Here is a 19,844-nt window from a genome sequence, read left to right on the forward strand (position 1 = left end):
TATCCCCTTTTTGTCTCTCCTCCCAACCGGACAAATATAGATTAATTTGTGAATAGCGTTGGATGGCTCACATGAAAATCATAGATTAACTTTATCATAAGCTTTCTCATACTGAATTATAAAAACCAAGCATCTCTGCTTCGAAGTCAAAATGGAATGCACGGTGTTCCTCGTAATATTGCGTCTTCATGGAAAATGACAACGGTTGGGAAAGGGTGTACTTCGCAATTGATTATAGCTTGATTCATACATAGTAACTTCTTACAAAAATTGGCAGAAATATTACAAACCTTGGTAAAGAAACACCAACACCCACACACTTGTCTGACACACTGACCCCTGACCCTCATAACACTTATTCTGAAGTCATTATGCAAATATTGAAAAACAGGGTAGGGAATGATAAAAGGCTAAACCAACCGTGCATGCGGCGATCATAAATAGCAACGTCACCCAGAGCACGAAACCATGGGGATTTCAGTGCTGGCCCGGAAGGTGGTAGAGACTGGATCACTGGAGTCAGTGGTGTCCATGGTATCCACCGCCACCGCCACCGCCGTAGGTGGGCATGGGAGGGACGGGATGGTAGTCTGGGTGGGGCTGCGGCTTCGGCTCCGGCTTGGCCGCTTGGGCACGGGGTGGTAGTCCGGGTGAGGCTGGGGCTTGGGCTCCGGCTTCGGTGGCACGGGCTTCTTGTGGTGGAAGTGCTCGATGATGTGCTTCTTGATTGTCCCGCACAGGGTCATGGACGCACACTCGAGCGACGCCACGGATGGCGTGGCGGTATTGGCGCCGGCGATGACACCGAAGGTGGTGCCCTCGGACACCGGCACGATCTTGGATGGCTCCTGGCCAGGGCACGGCGCGTTGGATGCGGCGCTATGGAGCTGAGCCATGCAGTCGGCGCCATGGAGGTCAGAAGCGAGGGGCACGCTGAAGGCGCCGGTGCCGTCGAGGGCACCCACCGCCTTGCTTGCTCTCGTAGTCGCCGTAGACGTTCTTGCACCTGATCGCCACCTGGAGACCTGAGGTACGTTGACGGCAGAGGACAACCATGAGCCGATCTCCATCTATATAGGTGTGTATTTCGGGTGTGTATATAGTAGTAGTACGATTGAGCTGCATATGTAGCTTACCCTTGAAGGCTTCCTCGGCCTTGATGTTCTTCCTGGTGCAGTCGGCGCACTTGGCCAGACCGACGACGACGGACGCCGCCTCGGCGTTGGAAACGGCGGTCGCCAGGAGGACGGTGAGGACCAGTGCTCTCGTTGGAGCCGCCATGTTTTTTTTTAGAATGAAGGCTCGCGAAGAGCCCGACTTTGAATTAACAAAACCATCAACTGGCCAGGAATTACAGACAAACAACAGACCACATCGGCCCAACAATACAAGGGAGCATTCTAGGGAGCTTACAACTCAACGCCGCGCACAAGCTTGAAAGAAAAATTAAAACAAAGCCCATAGCTTGCACTAGCAGAAGACCGCAACAAACAGTACCGAGGGAAGCGACCATCAAGCAGGATTGAGGACCTGCTAAAACAGAGTGTGGGCATGAACTGAACTGACGCCCAGGATGAAGAGATCGAAGCATCTTCCTCCTCTCGTGCCGCCATGTCTGAACCCGTGAATCGAACTCAGCTTGCCTGTGTGAAGTGGCTGATGGATGAATGGATGGAACAGGCGACGCATGGCTTTTATAGGCCGCCGCATTGATCGGCGCAGCTCGATGGGTGGTGTGGTGGCCGGCGAAGTGATGCGTGACAACGAGAGGCCGGCTAACTCACCGAAATTTCAGATGGCGAGTTGAATACCGCGCCGGCTGGATGATCGGATCGGTCGGTGCGTGTGCCTCCACGTCGCTATTGGTGATCAACTTGGTTTGGTGGTGGAGTACGTAGGTAGGCACGGGCCGCGTCTCTCGGCATGCACATGCATTTGCGTGAGTGCGTGCATGCATGCATGCAGCGTAAGTTCGTAGTAGTACCCTGTTTGCTGGTGGTAAGCTGGTGTTGGATCGACATCAAAATTGCTGTAAAGTGTATGTCCATTTTGGGGAGTAGGGAGCTTGCGGTACAGTACCAGTGAGCACTGCTTTGTTGTTCACAAGTAGAATGTTGTGAAAATATGAGCAGCTTTCAGTTATGTTTAATCCACGAAAAAACAGATAGAAGATGATCAACATATAGTTGACATGATATTCCAACAAGAGAAGTTGGTAAACAGAACAAAAGATCGAAGGCTAATAGTTCAAGTTCACATGATCCCATACAAGGTTAGATTTGATCTTACCAACAACAAGTTGCATCGGAAAAAGAGTTGCTGAAGATCGTGTTCTTGAAGTCCCACAAACATAACCCTCGAACTAGAACTGAACATACAGCCCCTCTATGGATCGCACCCTTAGTATGAAACCATCGAATTCGAGGATGTAGCCAAGTGCTAATTTCAAAACGGTGTAGTGTTCATGGTTTGAGAGTTCCAGGTCTACTTGCTACTCGTTCTATGCCACAATATTTTTTGGCGAAAAATTTATTTTCATCTTTTTATTCCACTTTTTGACAAGCTAGTGAAGCCAAAAATAACCTAACATGTTAGGATTGACAACCTACACTTAACTATCAAGACTAGTGGGTGTGGAAGACCCTATAGTCATTCAAAAGTAACAAGTACACTAGAACTCAACCTAATTCATATCTCCAATAGAAATATTGAACGTTGTAGTATCATCATTCATCATTAAGACACGCTGATCGTAGATAGATAGTTCCTCCCATACTCATGGGGAGCTTTTTTGCAATTTACGTATTATGCAAACTGAAAATAAACTAACTCAATTTTGAGGAAAGTAAACATATGAAAACGGTAAAGATGTAAGGGCTTATATATGAATCTCCCCAAGCTTAAGCACTAAACCGGCAGGATCTAATAATCCCTCTCAGTCGATGGTACCTCGGGGTTTCTTCTCCCTTGTAGTGGAAGTGTTGTATGCAAGGGCCTGATGGAACAACTCATTAGTCTTCTCTAGGTCAGCGATGTGATGTTGGTTCATCCGCACAATTTCCTCTAGGTTGGCAGTGAGGCAGGCGTTGAGAGTGGACTACTGGACTTAGTGTCCTCAACAATCTTTTTCTCCAACTGCCTGAGATGTTCATGCAAAGGATCACGGTTGATGGGTGACCCATTAGCATGTACCTCAAGCCAACGAATGTGCTCGTTGATGTTGATAGGATGCGGCTTCCGTGCATAATTGGGGTTGACGGGGTACTTCTTCTACCATGCTCTAGGAAGCTTGACAGATATATGAGCCCCAATATTGATCTTCTTGCCGGTGGTGTGGTGTGACAAGTTTATTGATAGGTACCCTCCAACGATATATGGATGGTATGGCCATCCACGACGGTTGGGGTACCCTCCTTGGGGACTTCTTCCTCAGATGAGCTATCTCCACCTTGATCCCACATTCGCCAATCATGCTTGAGACCTCGTCCCAACGCATCGGGAGAAGCGTCTTCCAGCTCGAAATCCTCCTCGTGGAATGGGCTTGATCCATGTGGTGGGCATCCGCCGGCTGCAAAGGCGACCCTCCTCCTCCTGCGAGGTCATCTGGCATTCGTCCCATGAGCGTGTCATGGCCTAAGAGATGCTTGCCTTTACATAAAACTTAATATGCAACTGGAATAGATTGGTTTGTCAATGGCTAAAGGAGAGCACTCCCCAAAGGTATATAAAGACGTAAACCCGTCAAATATTCATGAGATTAATTTTTGGAAGAAGATTAGGAAATAACCAAAGATTTTCGGGAAAGAATAAGGTGTCGCCGCGCGATCAGAAGAAAAGAAGTGGCGTGGTACAAGCGATTGCGCTCATACCAACAGACCACCGTGTCGGTGCCCTTCGGGCAATCGCCGCTCTGGCCCACCCAGTACAAGGCACCTATCTACTTTGCCACCAATCAATACGATCAACCCGGAGTGCAGCAATCATCGCAGTACTCAATTGCATCCTTCATCTCCGGCCACCCTCCACTCTACATCATCGACCACAACAATGACTACATGTTCACCGAGTCGCCGACACTCGTCCAGTTGCGGCTTCCGTCCAAGGAGCCCATGTCCGACGGTGCCCAATCACTGTTTGGCGGAATGCCTCCCCTAAGCTCGATGGCGGCGACTGAGCAACGAGGCAATGATGAACATGATCCTTAATGGTGACGGCCATGAAGATGTACAGGTCTATGATGACTACTTACCGCATCCGGAGCAAGAGACGTTGACGGACACCCGGTAGTCATCGGTGCTCGATGCGGACAGAAATAAAAAGAGGGATTTGGCGTACTCGAACAAGGAGGATGAATTATTTTGTTTGATGTGGTTAGGCACAAGTGTTGAACCGTTTCAATGTACGGAGAAAAAGGGCTCGGCATTTTGGCAAAGTGTGCACGATTGGTTTCATGGGAAAAGCATTATGAGCCCTACAACAAGGAAGTTGCTAAGCCAACAATGGTACATCATTCAAGGGGCCATCAACAAAGTATCACGGTCCGTATGCACAAATAGAAAACTAGTGACTAAGTTGTGTGTCAACACTCCTTGAGTTCGTAACTTTTCTTCGTGATGCTCTATGTGTTGGTCATTTGATTGATTTTCTCTATGTTGCAACTTGTTGATCATGTCATTGTATTGCTTTGCTAGCCCGGACGGGTAGCCATGTTGTACCACAAGATTGAGGGCAAGCCATTCATGATGATGCATTGTTGGTACAAGTTGAATGCGCAAAGCAAGTGGAGCAGCATTACCAATTCTCTCAAGACCACCAACCCAAAGCAAGTGATGAAGGTGGTGATCCAATCGGTGCAATTTCTAGGAGGGCTTGCACTAGCCACCCATGTGGCTAGGTCAACGGGAAATAAATGGGTGAATGAGAAAGGAAGCGAGAAGGAGTGGCGGCCAAGACGACGGGGAAATTATAGGACATCATGGCGAAGTAAGAAGAGGCATGTGCCAAGCACAATGAGATCATGGAGGAAATTGTTCGTGGAAATCCAAAAGAAGAAGATTGAGTTTAAGGATAGGAAGCTTGCGGTCAAGTAAGTGTGTGAGGAGCAAAAGGTCTAGTACATGGAGGCTGATGACTTGGATCACGACGCGGCCAAGCTTGTTCACGACTTGCATGATAGCATGTACACACGCCTTGTGTAAAAGGAGAGGGGAAAGTAGGCCAAAAATTGAGGCATTTGATATGGACAGCCGGTTCATTGCTTTTGGGGTCGATATATAGATGTACAAAACTTATTGAGTATCCGATGATTTTGCTATTGGTTACATTTTTTTGCAACCATTTAAATGTATGATCGAATTGTTATTGCTCTAGAAAATTTGACAAAGAGAGAAGGCCCGACAAGTACCTAGGACAAAATTTGAAGGACACAATTGCATGACACATCCGTGAAGGACGCAATTGCATGACACATCCGCCCGGACGGATGTTGGCGGACAGGGAAAAATGAATGTACTTTTTTTTTGCGGTTGAAAAAAAATGAATGTACTTGATTGATCAAGATATAATGATCGAGTAACTTTTCATTACCAAAATTCACACCGGTATTACAAACCTTGGGAAAAAATGGCCCATGACCCATACATTTGCCTGACACCCGTACTTATCCCTCAGAACTGTTATTCTGAATGATAGAAGACCAAGCTAACCCGTGCACATATAAATAGCAACCTCATTCACTCACTGACAGCAACAAGCCATCTCAGTGCTGGGCGGGAGGGTGGCAGATCGGAGTCAGTGGTGTCCGTGGTATCCACCGCCACCGCCACCGCCGCCGCCGTAAGTGGGCGTGGGAGGGACGGGGTGATAGTCCGGGTGGGGCTTCGGCTTGGGTTCGGGCTTGGGCACGGGGCCATAGTCCGGGTGGGGCTGGGGCTTGGGCTCCGGCTTGGGCGGCACGGGCTTCTTGTGATGGAAGTGCTCGATGATGTGCTTCTTGATCGGCCCGCACAGGGTTGCGGACGCGCACTCTGGCGATGCCACCGTGTCTGTCTTGGCGCCGGCGACGACACCGAAGGTGGTGCCCTCAGACACCGGTACGATCTTGGATGGCTCCTGGCCCGAGCATGGCGCGTTGGAGGCGGCGCTGTGGAGCTGTGCAACGCAGTCGGCGCCGTGGAGGTCGGCGGCGAGGGGCACGCTGAAGGCACCGGTGCCGTCGAGGGCACCCACCGCCTTGCTCTCGTAGTCACCAGCGTTGTTCTTGCACTTGATCGCCACCTGAAGACCTGTTGTACATTCATGGCAGAACAACAGTGAGCAGAATAACATCATGCCTTTACAAAGTGGAGTATTCTATCAAATCTAGCTAGCTAGCGCTTACCCTTGAAGGCTTCCTCGGCCTTGATGTTCTTCATGGTGCAGTCAGCGCACTTGGCCAGGCCGACGACGACGGACACCGCCTCGGCGTTGGCAACGGCGACCGCCAGCAGGACGGCGAGGACGAGTGCTCTCGGAGCTGCCATGTCTGAACCTCTACCACTTGCTTGCCTGTGTGAAGTGGCTGATGGATGGATGAATGGAACAGGCGACGCATGGCTTATATAGGCCTCGACATTGATCGATCCAGCTCGGCCGATGATCTGGCTGCATGCATGCTCGAAGCACGAAGGGGTGTGGTGGGCGGCGAAGTGATGCGTGACAAGGAGAGGCCGGCTAACTCGCCGAAATTTCAGATGGCAAAGTTAATACGGCGTCCGCTGCATGATCGGATCGGTCGGTGCATGTGCGTCCACGTCGCTGTTGGTGATCGACTTGGTTTGGTGGTGGAGTACGTAGGTAGGCACCGGCCGCGTCTCTCGGCATGCACATGCATTTGCGTGCGTGTGTGCATGCAGCGTAAGTTCGTAGTAGTAGTACCCTGTTTGCTGGTGTTGGATCGACATCACAGATTGCTGTAAAGTGCATGTCCATTTGGGGAATAGTGAGCTTGCGCTGAACTGCAAAAACGGCTTACATTAAGTCACATACTTCCTCCGTCTAGGTGTTAGGTTGTGCACCGTGATGAAGGCAAAGAGAAAAACGAGAGAACTTAATATTTATTTGATAATTAATAGCATTGCATGCAATAAACTGAACCATTGCATGTCGTGTTTGCAAGTCATTGAAAGCATACACATCACACATCTCTTATTGCTTGATTCCTTTATTTATGTCGAGAAACAGAAATAAGGTGAGAGTTAATGCACCACGCCTAAGTGTTTTGAGATTATTTAGTTTTCATAAGGCTACTCATAGTGGGGAGCATCATATACTAGTATCATGCATATGATACTACCTTCATAGTGAACAGTATCATAGAGTAGTATCATAGATGATCTTGTTTATTTCATGCATAACACAAAGTAGCATAACATTTAATATAATACAATATATATCTATGTTAATCTAGCCCTCTCTCTCTCCTTTAATTCTCGGCGACATCAGCGTGTTTGCTATTCCCAAGTGCATGATACTAGCTAAAATACCACCATTATGACCAGCCTAAGATGACTTGTATACCTAGACACAGGGAGTAGGGAGTAGAATGTGTTACATATGAGCAGTTTGTAATTATGTTTAATCAAAGAAAAAACATATAGAAGATGATCAATATAGTTTACATGATATTCGAACAAGAGAAGTTTCTTTTTACTCGGTACAGACGCAGACGCTTATACATACGCATATACACCCACTTCTATAAACGCAAGGACGCACACCATACCCCTATGAGAACCTACGAGAGATTGAGTTGGCACATCATCTTGAGTTTGACGCCATCGTAGTGAACGGGAACGTCTCCTCGCACTGAACGCTCATCGTCAAAAGGCCTAAAATAAAATCAGGAAAATGCGAGCACCAATGTTAAGTCTAGGACTTGAACTCTGGTGGGATTTGTATACCACTGTCCTCATAACCAACCGACCACAGATTGGTTCGCTCGAACAAGAGAAGTTAGTAAGCAAAACAGACATGCTATTCAACGGGTATGGTAAACATGGCATGTACAGATCAAATGCTAATGTAGTAAGGAACTGGAAGTAATCCCTAATGCGAATGAAGAAGAGTTCGCAGTCAGCGCATCACCGACGGTTGACATGGCCTGGAGGGATGGGGAGTCGTGTCCGGGAAGTAGTTTTCATTGTATGTCGCAATGTCGGTCGCATGAGATCTCTCCCAGAGATCATGATCTCCTCTCTCGCTCTCTCATACATGATCACAATAGATGGGGTACCGGAGTCCTGTTGTTCTACATTGTGGTGCATGAAAGTGGAATGGAAAGACGCGCGGCACAGATCTGGAACTGAAGAATGGTCTCATGTACATTTCTATGTGGCCCCATCTATTTGCAGAGGAGCAACCTCTAATAGGCTCTAACAAACGAAACAAGTCCACTATGGATGATTCTGAGATGAAGAGTCTACAAATGTTCGGTTTCATCTTCTACTAGTGCAAAATAATGTTTTCAATCATGTCACGCACGACAAGAGGAGTGACAGACATGTGACAGGTCAGAGTCCAGCTCGTTCACGAAACACAAAGCGCGTCAGGCTAGGTGATGTCATGCAAATGCATAGAGTTTAGTTGTAGTTGTTTTCGGAGTAAGAGTATTGATCCCACAAAGAGCTGAGGAAATGGTATTTTACCCCTTGTAGAGGTTTATCCGAATTTGCCTGCAAGTTATTTTTAGGTCCCAAGCAAAAGCAGTGTGAAAGGTGAAATATTGCAAGAGTGTGTGTGTGTGTGTGTGTGTGTGTGCGCGCGCGCGCGTGTGTGTGTGTGTGTGTGTGTGTGTGTGTGTGTGTGTGTGTGTGAGTGAGTGAGAAAGCAAGAATTAAAGTGCACAAGAATAATGACTAAGAACAAGAGAGTAGTGATAATGATAAAAACTCCAGTAGGGCTAAAAGGCGTTCTATGGAGTCTATGGAGTCTGTATTCACCACTTGTATTTATTATACCTAATTGTGTAGAAACGCAACCTTTGGTTCAAATACGTGATCCATGTTATATATGTATTGTGTGGGGAGAGCCAATAAAAAGATACGTGCATATTAGCGCAGTTCTGTATCACGCACACCATCACTGTCGCACCAATGCATATCGGCAGAGTACAATGGTGATTGAGAGTCTCTTCAACGATGTGGAATAAAACACATGAGTCTCCGTTGTTCCCTTACCAATGATTCGGTAAGGAGAGAGAGAGAGAGTTTTCATCACTGTTGTACCTCTAACCCCACATCACAAAGATAATAATATCCGTCAAGTCCCGATGGGCTAAATATTGTGCAGTCAATGTTCGCACAATATCATGAAGAACATTAACACGATTATATAACAAAGATTGTATATATTATCGTCATTAGGATCATATAAATGCTAGTGCTCCCATGTGTCCACAAGAACTGATGAATTACTCTGACATAGAGGCACAAGACATCGACGAGGTGTCCATGGCAATGGAAGATGAATTGTTAATGTAACACACGTATAAATCTAGACCAGGGTTTGGGATTACAAGAAGATGAATGAGGGATATTCAATGTAAAGTATGTGGATGATGTTGTTGATGATGATGATGGTTGATGTTGTGGTCTCGGTGGTCGAAGCTTTGGCGAGGTGGTGCCCTTCTGCTGATTGGCACTTCGGATTCCTTTTGGAGATGAGGTTTTCTGCTTCTATTCTATGGTATGTGATCTCTCTGTTTGTCACGTCCGAGATCCGATTGCACGGGGTGGAAGTACTCCAACAGGGAGAGGTGGCACCGTGCGGTACGACCACTGGTATGAGCAGTCACGCTTGCACTGTGCGTCGTCTTCTCTACTAGATAGCTGGGTGCAGCTAGTTTTCCTCCCACATTCTCGTCTCATCGTATAGAAAGTCTTAATTATGTCTAATCAGCATATTTTTCACACCAAAAATAGATGTTTTACATTTAGTGTTCAAAATATCACGGGATTTTGATGAAATCAAGCAAAAGGGCAATCACCCGTGATAAAGTACAGAAAATTACATGGTTATTGAGGCCAAGTTCTGACCCCAGGTGCGGTTGAGCCTCACCTGATCTAGTCTTGTTCCTTTGGTGTGTTGTCGTGCTCGTGGATGACTGCTTTGACGATGCTACCAGTGTTTCCTTTTTGTCTTCAGAATGTTGGTTATGTCGTGGCCTGTTATCTGTGTCGTAAGCACTGTGTATCCGCCATCTTATTTTCTTGCTTGTTGTAAGTGTGCTCGATGTAATTACTGATTGGTTAATGACTTTGTTAATTCAAGGTCGGTCTCTCCTTAAACTTTCGCTCTGAAAAAAAAGGAAATTTTGACAAAGAGAGAATGTCGGACAAGTATTTAGGGAGCAAATTTGAAGGACATGATTGGATAACATCGGACCGGCCGGATGTCCGCCGGCAATTGGCGGCGTCCGTTTGGTGATCGCTGGGGAAAATGAGCGTACTTGGTTGATTCAGATATAGGAACTTCTCATTACAAAAAATCACACCGATATTACAAAGCTTGTAAAAAAACTGACCCATCACCCGTACATTTGCCTGACACACATACTTATCCCTCACAACTGTTATTCTGAATGATAGAAGATCAAGCTAACCCGTGACATAAATAGCAACGTCGCTCACTCACTGACAGCAACAAGCCATGAAATTTCACTGTTGTGTCGGACGGTGGCAGATCGGAGTCAGTGGTGTCCGTGGTATCCACCGCCACCACCACCGCCGTAGGTGGGCGTGGGAGGGACCGGGTGGTAGTCCGGGTGGGGATGCGGCTTGGGCTCGGGCTTGGGCACAGGGTGGTAGTCAGGGTGGCGCTGGGGCTTGGGCTCCGGCTTGGGCGGCACGGGCTTCTTGTGATGGAAGTGCTCGATGATGTGCTTCTTGATCGGCCCGCACAGGGTCGTGGACGCGCACTCTGGTGATGCCAGCGCGTTCGTCTTGGCACCGGCGATGACACCGAAGGTGGTGCCCTCGGACACCGGCACGATCTTGGATGGCTCCTGGCCGGAGCACGGCGCGTTGGAGGCGGCGTTGTGGAGCTGCGCGACGCAGTCGGCGCCGTGGAGGTCGGCGGCCAGGGGCACGCTGAAGGCGCCGCTGCCGTCAAGGGCACCTACCGCCTTGCTCTCGTACTCGCCGTCGACGTTCTTGCACTTGATCGCCACATGGAGACCTGAGATACGTTAACAGGAGGAGGATAACCATGAGCCGATCTCCATCTATATAGCAGAAAAAGCTTGTCCTTCAAATAAATATATCTAGCACCAAGTTAGTGCTAGATACATCCATTTGAGAAAGTTTGGGACCAAGTTTTTTCGGACAGAGGCAGTACACGATTGAGCTGCATATGTAGCTTACCCTTGAAGGCTTTCTCGGTCTTGATGTTCTTCCTGGTGCAATCAGCGCAGGCCAGTCCGACGACGACGGACGCCGCCTCGGCGTTGGCAACAGCAACCGCCAGCATGACGGCGAGGACGAGTGCTCTCGGAGCTGCCATGTCTGAACCTCTACCACTTGCTTGCCTGTGTTGGAAGGATGAATGGAACAGGCGACGCATGGCTTATATAGGCCTCCGCATTGATCGGCACAGCTCGATGGCGATCTGGCTGCATGCTCGAAGCTCGAAGGGTGGTGGGCGGCGAAGTGATGCGTGACAACGAGAGGCTGGCTAACTCACCGAAATTCTAGATGGCGAGTTAATATATACGGCGCCCGCTGCATGATCGGATCGGTCGGTGCGTGTGCCTCCACGTCGCGGTTGGTGATCGACTTATTTTGGTGGTGGAGTAGCGTAGGTTGGCACCGGCTAAAAATGCTAAACATACAAATAAGTATACAAGTTTACAAACTCTTTCTATCTACTAACCAATCACAAACTTGCTCACCCCTCCCTCCCAACCCTTGATTTTCAGGGGATGGGCCGCCTCCCCACTTAGTGACCAATCAAGTTAACCCTCTTTGTAAAACCTTGTAACTCATTTGTACGTGTAGCATTACTGGGCACCGGCCGCCTGTACATGCATTTGCTTGCGTGCGTGCATGCAGCGTAAGTTCTCGTAGTAGTATTCCCTCTGTTTTTTTATAGTCTGCATATAAGATCTGGCCAAAGTCAAACTTTGTAAAGTTTGACCAAATTTATTTGAAAAAATATCAACATCTACAATATTAAAGCTATATGATATGAAAATTAATTTCATGATGCATCTAACAATATTGATTTCATATTGTGAGCCATGGTATATTTTTCTATAAACTTAGTTAAAGTTGATAAAGTTTGACTTTGATCAAATCTTATATACAGACTAAAAGAAAACGAAGGGAGTGGTACCAAAAATGCTACACCTACGTAATGTTTGCTGGTGGTAAGCTGGTGTTGGATCGACATCACAGAATTGCTGCAAAGTGAGTAGTGAGCTTGTGTGTGAACTGCAAAAACGGCTTACATCAAGTTACATAGGGACTAGAATGTTACATATGAGCAGTTTCTAATTATGTTTAATCGAAGAAAACATGGATATAAGATGATCAATATAGTTAACATGATATTCGAACAAGAGAAGTTTTTTTTTAAACACATTATAGACGCAGGCGGTAGTACATACGCACATACACTCGCTCATATAAATATGCACACATGCACACCCTACCCCTATGAGCACCTGAGAGACTGAGCCGGCACATCATCTTGAGTTTGACGCTATCGTAGTTGACGGGACGTCTCGTCTCACTGAACGCACATAGTCAGATGACCTAAAATAAATTCAGAAAAATGCGAGCACGTGTTAAGTCTAGGACTTGAACTCTGATGGGCTGGGGATACCACTATTCTCATAACCATCCGACCACAAGTTGGTTCGCTCGAACAAGAGAAGTTGTTAAGCAAAAAAGACATGCTATTTGATGTGTATGGTATACATGGCATGTCCAGATCGAATACTAATATAGTAAGGAACCGGAAGTAATCGTTAATGGAGGGGGAAAATAATGTATGATGTGGCAGATGAAGAAGCGTTAGCAGTCAGCGCACCGCGAATGGTGGAAATGGCGTGGAGGGATGGGGAGTCGTCGTCGGGGAAGTAGTCTTCGTTGTATGCCTCAATGTCGGTAGAGCTCTCCCTAAAAATCCTGATCTCCTCTCTCTCATACATGATCACAATAGAAGGTTCCGAAGTCCTATTGTTCCACGTCATGGTGCATGAGGAAAAGTGGAATGGGAAAGACGTAAGGGGCGCAAAGATCTTGAACTGAAGGATGTTCTCATGCACGTTTCTATGTAACCCCATCTATGGATAGAGGAGCAATCTCTAATAGACTAACAACCGAAACCGGTCCACTATGGAAGAGTTGGAGATGAAGAGTCTACAAATGTTCAGTTTAATCCTTCTACTAGTGCATAATGTTTCGAATCCTGTCACGCACGACAAGAGGAGTGACACACATGTGACATAGGTCATAGTTCAGCTCGTTCACGAAACACAAAGCGCGTCAGGCGAGGTGATGTCATGCAAATGCATAGAGTTTAGTTGTAGCTGTTTTTGAAGTAAGAGTATTGATCGATCCCACAAGAGCTGAGAAAATGGTCTTTTGCCCCTTATAGAGGTTTATCCGAATTTGCCTGCAAATTATTTTACGTCCCAAGCAAAAGCGGTGTGAAAGGTGAAATATTGCAAGAGTGTGTGTATGTGTGAAAGCGAGAATTAAAGTGCACACAAACAATGACTAAGAATAAGAGAGTAATGATAATGATGAAAACTCCAATAGGGCCAAAAGGCATTCTCATATAGTCTGTATGTACCACATGTATTTATTATACTTAATTGTGTAGAAACACAACCTTTGGTTCAAATACTTGATCCATGTTATATATGTATTGCGCGGGGAGAGCCAATAAAAGCTATTGGCATATTACCGATGTTCTATATCACGCACGTCATCACCATCCCTCCAATGCATATCGGCAGAGTACGATGGTGATTAAGGGTCTCTCCGGGGATGCGGATTAAAACACTTGAGTATTTGTTGTTTCCTTGCCAATGATTTGGTAAGGAGAGAGATAGCTTCTATCACTGTTGTACCTCTAACCCCTCATCACAAAGATATAATATCCATCAAATCCTGATGGGCTAAATATTGTGCAGTCGATGTTGGCACAATATCATGAAGAACATTAACACAATTATATAACAAAGATTGCATATATTATTGTCATTAGGATCATATAAATACTAGGGTTCCCCATATCCACAAGAATTGGTAAATTACTCAGGCATAGAGGCACGAGACATCGTCGAGGTGTCCATGGCAATGGAAGATGAATTATTAATGTAACACACGTATAAATCTAGACTAGGGTTTGGGAATACAACAAGATGAATGAGGGATAGTCAATTTTGAGTATGTGGATGATATTGCTAATGATGATGGCTGATGTCATGGCCTCGGTGGTCGAAGCTTTGGCGAGGTGGTGCCCTTCTACTAATTCGCACTTCGGATCCCTTCTGGGGATGAGGTTTTCTACTTCTATTTCATGGTCTGTGATATCTCTGTTAGGCACGTCTGAGATCCCATTGCACGGGGTGGAAGTTGTCCACCGGGTGGAGGTGGCGCCGTGCGGTATGAACAGTCGCGCTCGTATTGTGCGTCGTCTTCTCTCCTAGATAGCTGGTCGTGGCTAGTTTTCCTCCCACATTCTCGTCTCTTCGTATAGAAGTCTTTATGACGTCTAATCAGCATATTATTCACACCAAAAATAGATGTTTTACATTTAGTGGTCAATATCCTGGGATCTTGATGACATCAAGCGAAAGGGAAAGCAACTGTGATAAAGTGCAAAAAATTATGTGGTTATTGAGGCCAAGTTCTCGCCCCAAGTGCGGTTGAGCCTCGCCCTTGATCTAGCGTGTAATGGTGGATGACTGCTTCAACGATGCTAGTGGTGTTTCTTTTCTACTCCCTCCGTTCCTAAATATTTGTCTTTCTAGAGATTTTGACAAGTGACTACATACGGAGCAAAATGAGTGAATCTACACTAAAATATGTCTATATACATCAGTATGTGGTAGTCCATTTGAAATCTTCAGAAAGACAAATATTTAGAAACGAGGGGAGTATGAGAGTGCTGGTTATGTCGTGACCTGTTAGCTATGTGTAAGCACTGTGTATCTGCCATTTTATTTTCTTGCTTGTTGTAAGTGTGGTCGATGTAATTGCTGACTGATTAATGGCTCCAGACTTTTCTTAAACCTTCATTAAAAGAAGAGTAAATTTGACAAAGAGAGAATGTCGGACAAGTACTTAGTAGCAAATTTGAAGGACATGATTGGATGACGTCCGCCCGGCCGGATGTCCGCGGACATTTGGTGGCGTCCATTTGGTGATAGCCGGGAAAAAAGAGTGTACTCCCTCCGTCTAGATGAGCAAGTCATCTTAGATTGTGCACCGTGACCAAGGAGGAGGAGAAAACGAGAGAACTTAATGTTCATTTGTTAATTAATAGCATTGCATGCAATGAACTAATCACTGCATGTCGTGTTTGGTAATCTCAAGTCATTAAAAGCATGCACACCCCACATCTCTTATTGGTTGATATGTCAAGAAACAAGAAACAAGGTAGAATTTAATGCACCGCGCCTAACTGTTTTGGGATTATTTGGTTTCGTAAGATGACTTACACACCTAGACGGAGGGAGTACTTGGTTCATTCAGATATATAGCGACTTCCCATTACAAAAAATCACACCGATATTACAAACCTTGTAAAAAAACTGACCATCACCCGTACATTTGCCTGACACACATACTTATCCCTCACAACTCTTATTCTGAATGATAGAAGATCAAGCTAACCCCTGACATAAATAGCAACGTCGCTCACTGACAGCAACAAGCCATGAAATTTCACTGCTAGGCCGGATGGTGGTAGATCGGAGTCACTAGTGGTGTCCATGGTATCCACCACCGCCGCCGCCGCCGCCGTAGGTGGGCGTGGGAGGGACGGGGTGGTAGTCCGGGTGGGGCTGCGGCTTGGGCACGGGGTGATAGTCAGGATGGGGCTGGGGCTTGGGCTCCGGCTTGGGCGGCACGGGCTGCTTGTGGTGGAAATGCTCGATGATGTGCTTCTTGATCGGCCCGCACAAGGTCATGGACGCGCACTCTGGCGACGCTGCAGACCGCGTGGCAATGCTGTCGCCGGCGACGATGCCGAAGGTGGTTCCCTCGGAAGCAGGCACGATCTTGGATGGCTCCTGGCCGGAGCACGGCGCGTTGGAGGCGGCGCTGTGGAGCTGAGCGACGCAGTCAGCGTCGTGGAGGTCGGCCGCCAGGGGAACGCTGAAGGCACCGGTGCCGTCGAGGCCGCCCACCGCCTTGCTCTCGTACTCGCCGTGGACGTTCTTGCACTTGATCGCCACCTGGAGACCTGAGGTGCGTTCATGGCAGCAGGACAACCATGAGCTGATCTCCATCTATAGGTAGGTGTGTGGTTGTGTGCATTGACATATATGGTACGATTTGAGCTGCATAGCTAGCGCTTACCCTTGAAGGCCTCCTCGGCCTTGAGGTTCTTCCTGGTGCAGTCGGCGCACTTGGCCAGGCCGACGACGACCGACGCCGCCTCGGCGTTGGCGACGGCGATCGCCAGCAGGACGGCGAGGACGAGTGCTCTCGGAGCCACCATGCCTGAACCCCTGAATCGAACTCCACTACTTGCCTGTGTGAAGTAAGTAGCTAGCAGCTCGATGGATGAATGGAACAGGCGAGGCATGGCTTATATAGGCCTCCGCATTGATCGATCCAGCTCGGCCGATGATCTGGCTGCATGCATGCTCGAAGCTCGAAGGGTGGTGTGGTGGGCGGCGAAGTGATGCGTGACAACGAGAGGCCGGCTAACTCGCCGAAATTTCAGATGGCGAAGTTAATACGGTGATGGACTTGGTAGGTACAGTACCACACACGGGCGCAGGCACCGTGTCTCGCGGCATGCACATGCACTCTTGCGCGCCTACAACGATCCATGCATGCAGCGTGAGTTAGAAGTAGTGGTCTCCTATTGGTGCTCAGTGGTACATCTGGTGTTGGATCGGCATCAGAATGGCTGTAAAGTGCATGTCCGTTTCGGGGAGTAGTGCGAGTAGTACTTTGTTGTTCATAACTGGAAGGACGGTGCTCCAAATGGACTGCTGTTGGATGGATCCACCGATCCACGGTTTCTTCTCCACCCACACAAGCATATACCACATGCGTGCGCATTCGCGCAACGTCTACTGTAAACTAACTGGAGCAGTGGAGCTTCGGTGTAGGTGAAATCACCACATATAAGTTGGTATCTACATGAACATCACCGTAAAAATCACTCGCAAAAAAAAAAAAAAACATCACCGGAAGAAAAAACCGTAATAGTAAAAAACGCACGCATGTTGTCATATCTGAGATTATCTCCCATGAGTTTGGGTACAACCGTCCAACCAACGGTTGATTCTTCTGTAAACGTAAATTTGGATTTGGGCTTCGCGCAAACATGCATGTCTCTTCTAAATTCCTTAAAAATAGCTATTTCCACATATCGAAAATTTTATTTGCGTGAGTATTGGGTTTGGGTGTGGATAGATCTCAGTTGAGTGAGATTTAACCCATAACATGTATTCCCTCTGTAAACAAATATAAAAACGTTTAGATCATTATTTTTGTAATCTAAACGCTTTTATATTTCTTTACGGAAGGAGTAAGAAAAGAAAAAAATAACTGAAAAGAAAAAATTGCAGGAACCCCCCCTCTCTCTCTCGACCGCGTCGCCCCCGTGGGCGATCGGTCGCGCCTCCTCGCCGAGCCCTCCCCCTCCCCTCTCTCCTTGCCGCCGTCGCTGGCGTCCGGCGCTGGGCCTGGCCCGGGCGATGCTGGCGACGGCGGCCACTGGCCTTTCCCCTCGCGGGTCGCTCCGACGCGGGGGGTGCGGCGCTGCGGGGTACTCCCAGGCGGCGGCGGTCCGACGCGGCGGCGGTGGCGGGGGATCTTCTAGGCGGCGGGGCGATCTGGCGGTGCCCGCTCGGCCCATCTGGGCCCTTCGGGCCCCATCTGGGTCTGGGCGGGCCGGCGGCAGGGAGGGTCATCGGTGTGGCTTCCGGGAGGCAGGGGAGCGGCGATGGGTGGGTGGATGCTAGCGGCGCTGGTGCCGCCCTGCTGCAGCGTGGCCGGCGGGGCTTTACGGGCCCAAATCGGGCCTGGCCGGGCCAGGGGTCGGAGACTCGGGCCTCCCGCACGACGGCGGTGGAGGTAGTTCCCTCCCGCGTGGCTCCGGTGCTGCTGCTCCTGTCACCTCATGCGTCTCTCTCCATCCTCTTGGCCTCGTGGTGGTGATCTCAGTGAGGTGGCGTGTGTGGCGTCAAGACCGCGGTGGCGCATGCTGGTGGGCGGCGAGGTGGCTGGTTGGCTCCGGCCTGGTTGGGCGGTGGGGTTTGGAGTGCGGGAGAAATCCCTTGCCGACTCTCTTCCGGCTCCGATGCGGTGACACCTGCGGTTGCCACCATCCCTTCTTGGAGGGTGTCGGATGTATCCATCCCCCACTTCCTTTCGCGTGCCGGGGGAAACCCTAGGACACGTCCGGGCAGCAGTGTCGTCGACGTCGCATCCCTTGCTGGAGGTGCTGCTTGGTAGGCGGCGGGTCGGAGCCTGGGTCTGTGGTGGGTCAATTTCGGAGGGCGCAGCAGTGGCGGGTCATCCGCGCTTTGTCGAGCTGCCGTTGTTGGCATTTCTTTCTTCTTCTTTGTTCTTTCTCTTTCCTTTGGGCTTGTTGTGCTTCTCGCCCGAGCTTTCCTATGTACTCGGTGTTTGTTGCTTTCTAATACAAAGCGGGGGGGGGGGGGGGGGGGGGGGGGCGGCTTTTTTTGGTAAAAGAAAAAATTGCATGTATCTCAATGTAAGATATCACGAGTATAGCATTGACTGAGACATAACCAAGTCTTAATTGACTGAGATTTAACAAGACTGATTGGGTTTAGTACACCCACCTTACTAAAATGTGAAGGTCCTCTCAAATATTGAGCCTAATTTTGGCTACAAAATTTACTAGTAACAAATTGCGACTTAAAAGCCATAAAAATATAGCATTGGAAACTTTTTCCAAAAAAAAATTCAATCATTTACTTTTCTGCCATATAACTCATATTTTGTGAGTCAAATTGTGATCTAGGCTCAAAATGAGGGAGTACCATATATACTGATTGCTACTTTACATGCAGACCCCTCAATGTAATACACTACTAAATCTAGAGAAGGAAAATAATCCACTACTTCACCTCCTGAACTATAACTATAGGGTCCACTTAATCCACACAGGGGTTAAGGATGATGCGGGATTGGGCGGCAGTTTAGCCCTGCACGCGGGATAAGGGAAATCAGATCGACCCCAGGCCTGGATGTTTCTCACTGGACGAACGTTTGGGGACAAATAATCCTCGCTTGATCTCATAGGTCCATACTCTCAATTATACGTGGAATTAAAAGCTGGCTGCATGTGTCTGCAGTGTAGGCCTTGGCTATCAAGACATACAGCTCACCCCACTTCACCTCCTTCTTATCTCTTCCACACGACGAGATCTATCAAGATTTACAGCCATCAAGGCCTCATACATCCACATTGCTGTATGTGGCAGTGGTATGCAGGGGCCAGGGGCTATCAAGCTCTACAGCTCAGCTCCTCTCCTCCTGTCTCTCCCACGGAAAAGAATGTCAAATGGACGATCTACGCTTTTCGACGCTCGTGCTTTAATGAGCCACCGCCATTCTGCAGAACAGAAAACAAAACACATG

At 48.0% G+C, this 19,844-nt stretch overlaps 4 protein-coding genes across 5 annotated transcripts; all 4 read right to left on the bottom strand.

The window, feature by feature from the left end:
- Positions 1 to 205: 205 nt before the first annotated feature.
- LOC123040314 (BRD4-interacting chromatin-remodeling complex-associated protein-like) lies at positions 206 to 1,651 on the bottom strand. Of its 2 annotated transcripts, none has more exons than XM_044463199.1 (2): positions 1,137 to 1,651; positions 206 to 1,025 (listed from the first exon to the last, which is right to left on the bottom strand). In XM_044463199.1, exon 2 carries the CDS (start codon positions 894 to 896, stop codon positions 450 to 452), a length of 447 nt encoding a protein of 148 aa, XP_044319134.1. In that variant the 5' UTR covers positions 897 to 1,025; positions 1,137 to 1,651; the 3' UTR covers positions 206 to 449. Both variants share the same exon structure in this region, with proteins under 2 accessions (XP_044319134.1, XP_044319135.1).
- A 3,905-nt stretch (positions 1,652 to 5,556) lies between these two features.
- LOC123040316 (proline-rich protein 4) lies at positions 5,557 to 6,615 on the bottom strand. The gene is made up of 2 exons (XM_044463201.1): positions 6,380 to 6,615; positions 5,557 to 6,284 (listed from the first exon to the last, which is right to left on the bottom strand). Exons 1-2 carry the CDS (start codon positions 6,519 to 6,521, stop codon positions 5,791 to 5,793), a joined length of 636 nt encoding a protein of 211 aa, XP_044319136.1. The 5' UTR covers positions 6,522 to 6,615; the 3' UTR covers positions 5,557 to 5,790.
- Positions 6,616 to 10,468: 3,853 nt separating this feature from the next.
- Positions 10,469 to 11,585, bottom strand: LOC123040317 (proline-rich protein 4). The gene is made up of 2 exons (XM_044463202.1): positions 11,400 to 11,585; positions 10,469 to 11,214 (listed from the first exon to the last, which is right to left on the bottom strand). Exons 1-2 carry the CDS (start codon positions 11,536 to 11,538, stop codon positions 10,727 to 10,729), a joined length of 627 nt encoding a protein of 208 aa, XP_044319137.1. The 5' UTR covers positions 11,539 to 11,585; the 3' UTR covers positions 10,469 to 10,726.
- A 4,138-nt stretch (positions 11,586 to 15,723) lies between these two features.
- On the bottom strand, positions 15,724 to 16,824 carry LOC123043371 (proline-rich protein 2). The gene is made up of 2 exons (XM_044465790.1): positions 16,575 to 16,824; positions 15,724 to 16,458 (listed from the first exon to the last, which is right to left on the bottom strand). The coding sequence occupies exons 1-2, from the start codon at positions 16,801 to 16,803 to the stop codon at positions 15,974 to 15,976; spliced, it is 714 nt and encodes a 237-aa protein (XP_044321725.1). The 5' UTR covers positions 16,804 to 16,824; the 3' UTR covers positions 15,724 to 15,973.
- Positions 16,825 to 19,844: the final 3,020 nt, after the last annotated feature.

The sequence above is a fragment of the Triticum aestivum genome, chromosome 2B, assembly GCF_018294505.1.
Source record: "Triticum aestivum cultivar Chinese Spring chromosome 2B, IWGSC CS RefSeq v2.1, whole genome shotgun sequence".
Classification (NCBI taxonomy): Eukaryota; Viridiplantae; Streptophyta; class Magnoliopsida; order Poales; family Poaceae; genus Triticum; species Triticum aestivum.

Bases quoted from the DNA above. Each gene is read 5' to 3' on its own strand.
- LOC123040314 (XM_044463199.1), bottom strand. From the start codon at position 896: ATGGCTCAGCTCCATAGCGCCGCATCCAACGCGCCGTGCCCTGGCCAG.
- LOC123040316 (XM_044463201.1), bottom strand. From the start codon at position 6,521: ATGGCAGCTCCGAGAGCACTCGTCCTCGCCGTCCTGCTGGCGGTCGCC. The intron at 6,285-6,379 runs GTAAGCGCTAGC...AATGTACAACAG, and splicing joins GGCCGAGGAAGCCTTCAAGG to GTCTTCAGGTGGCGATCAAG.
- LOC123040317 (XM_044463202.1), bottom strand. From the start codon at position 11,538: ATGGCAGCTCCGAGAGCACTCGTCCTCGCCGTCATGCTGGCGGTTGCT. The intron at 11,215-11,399 runs GTAAGCTACATA...AACGTATCTCAG, and splicing joins GACCGAGAAAGCCTTCAAGG to GTCTCCATGTGGCGATCAAG.
- LOC123043371 (XM_044465790.1), bottom strand. From the start codon at position 16,803: ATGCCTCGCCTGTTCCATTCATCCATCGAGCTGCTAGCTACTTACTTC. The intron at 16,459-16,574 runs GTAAGCGCTAGC...AACGCACCTCAG, and splicing joins GGCCGAGGAGGCCTTCAAGG to GTCTCCAGGTGGCGATCAAG.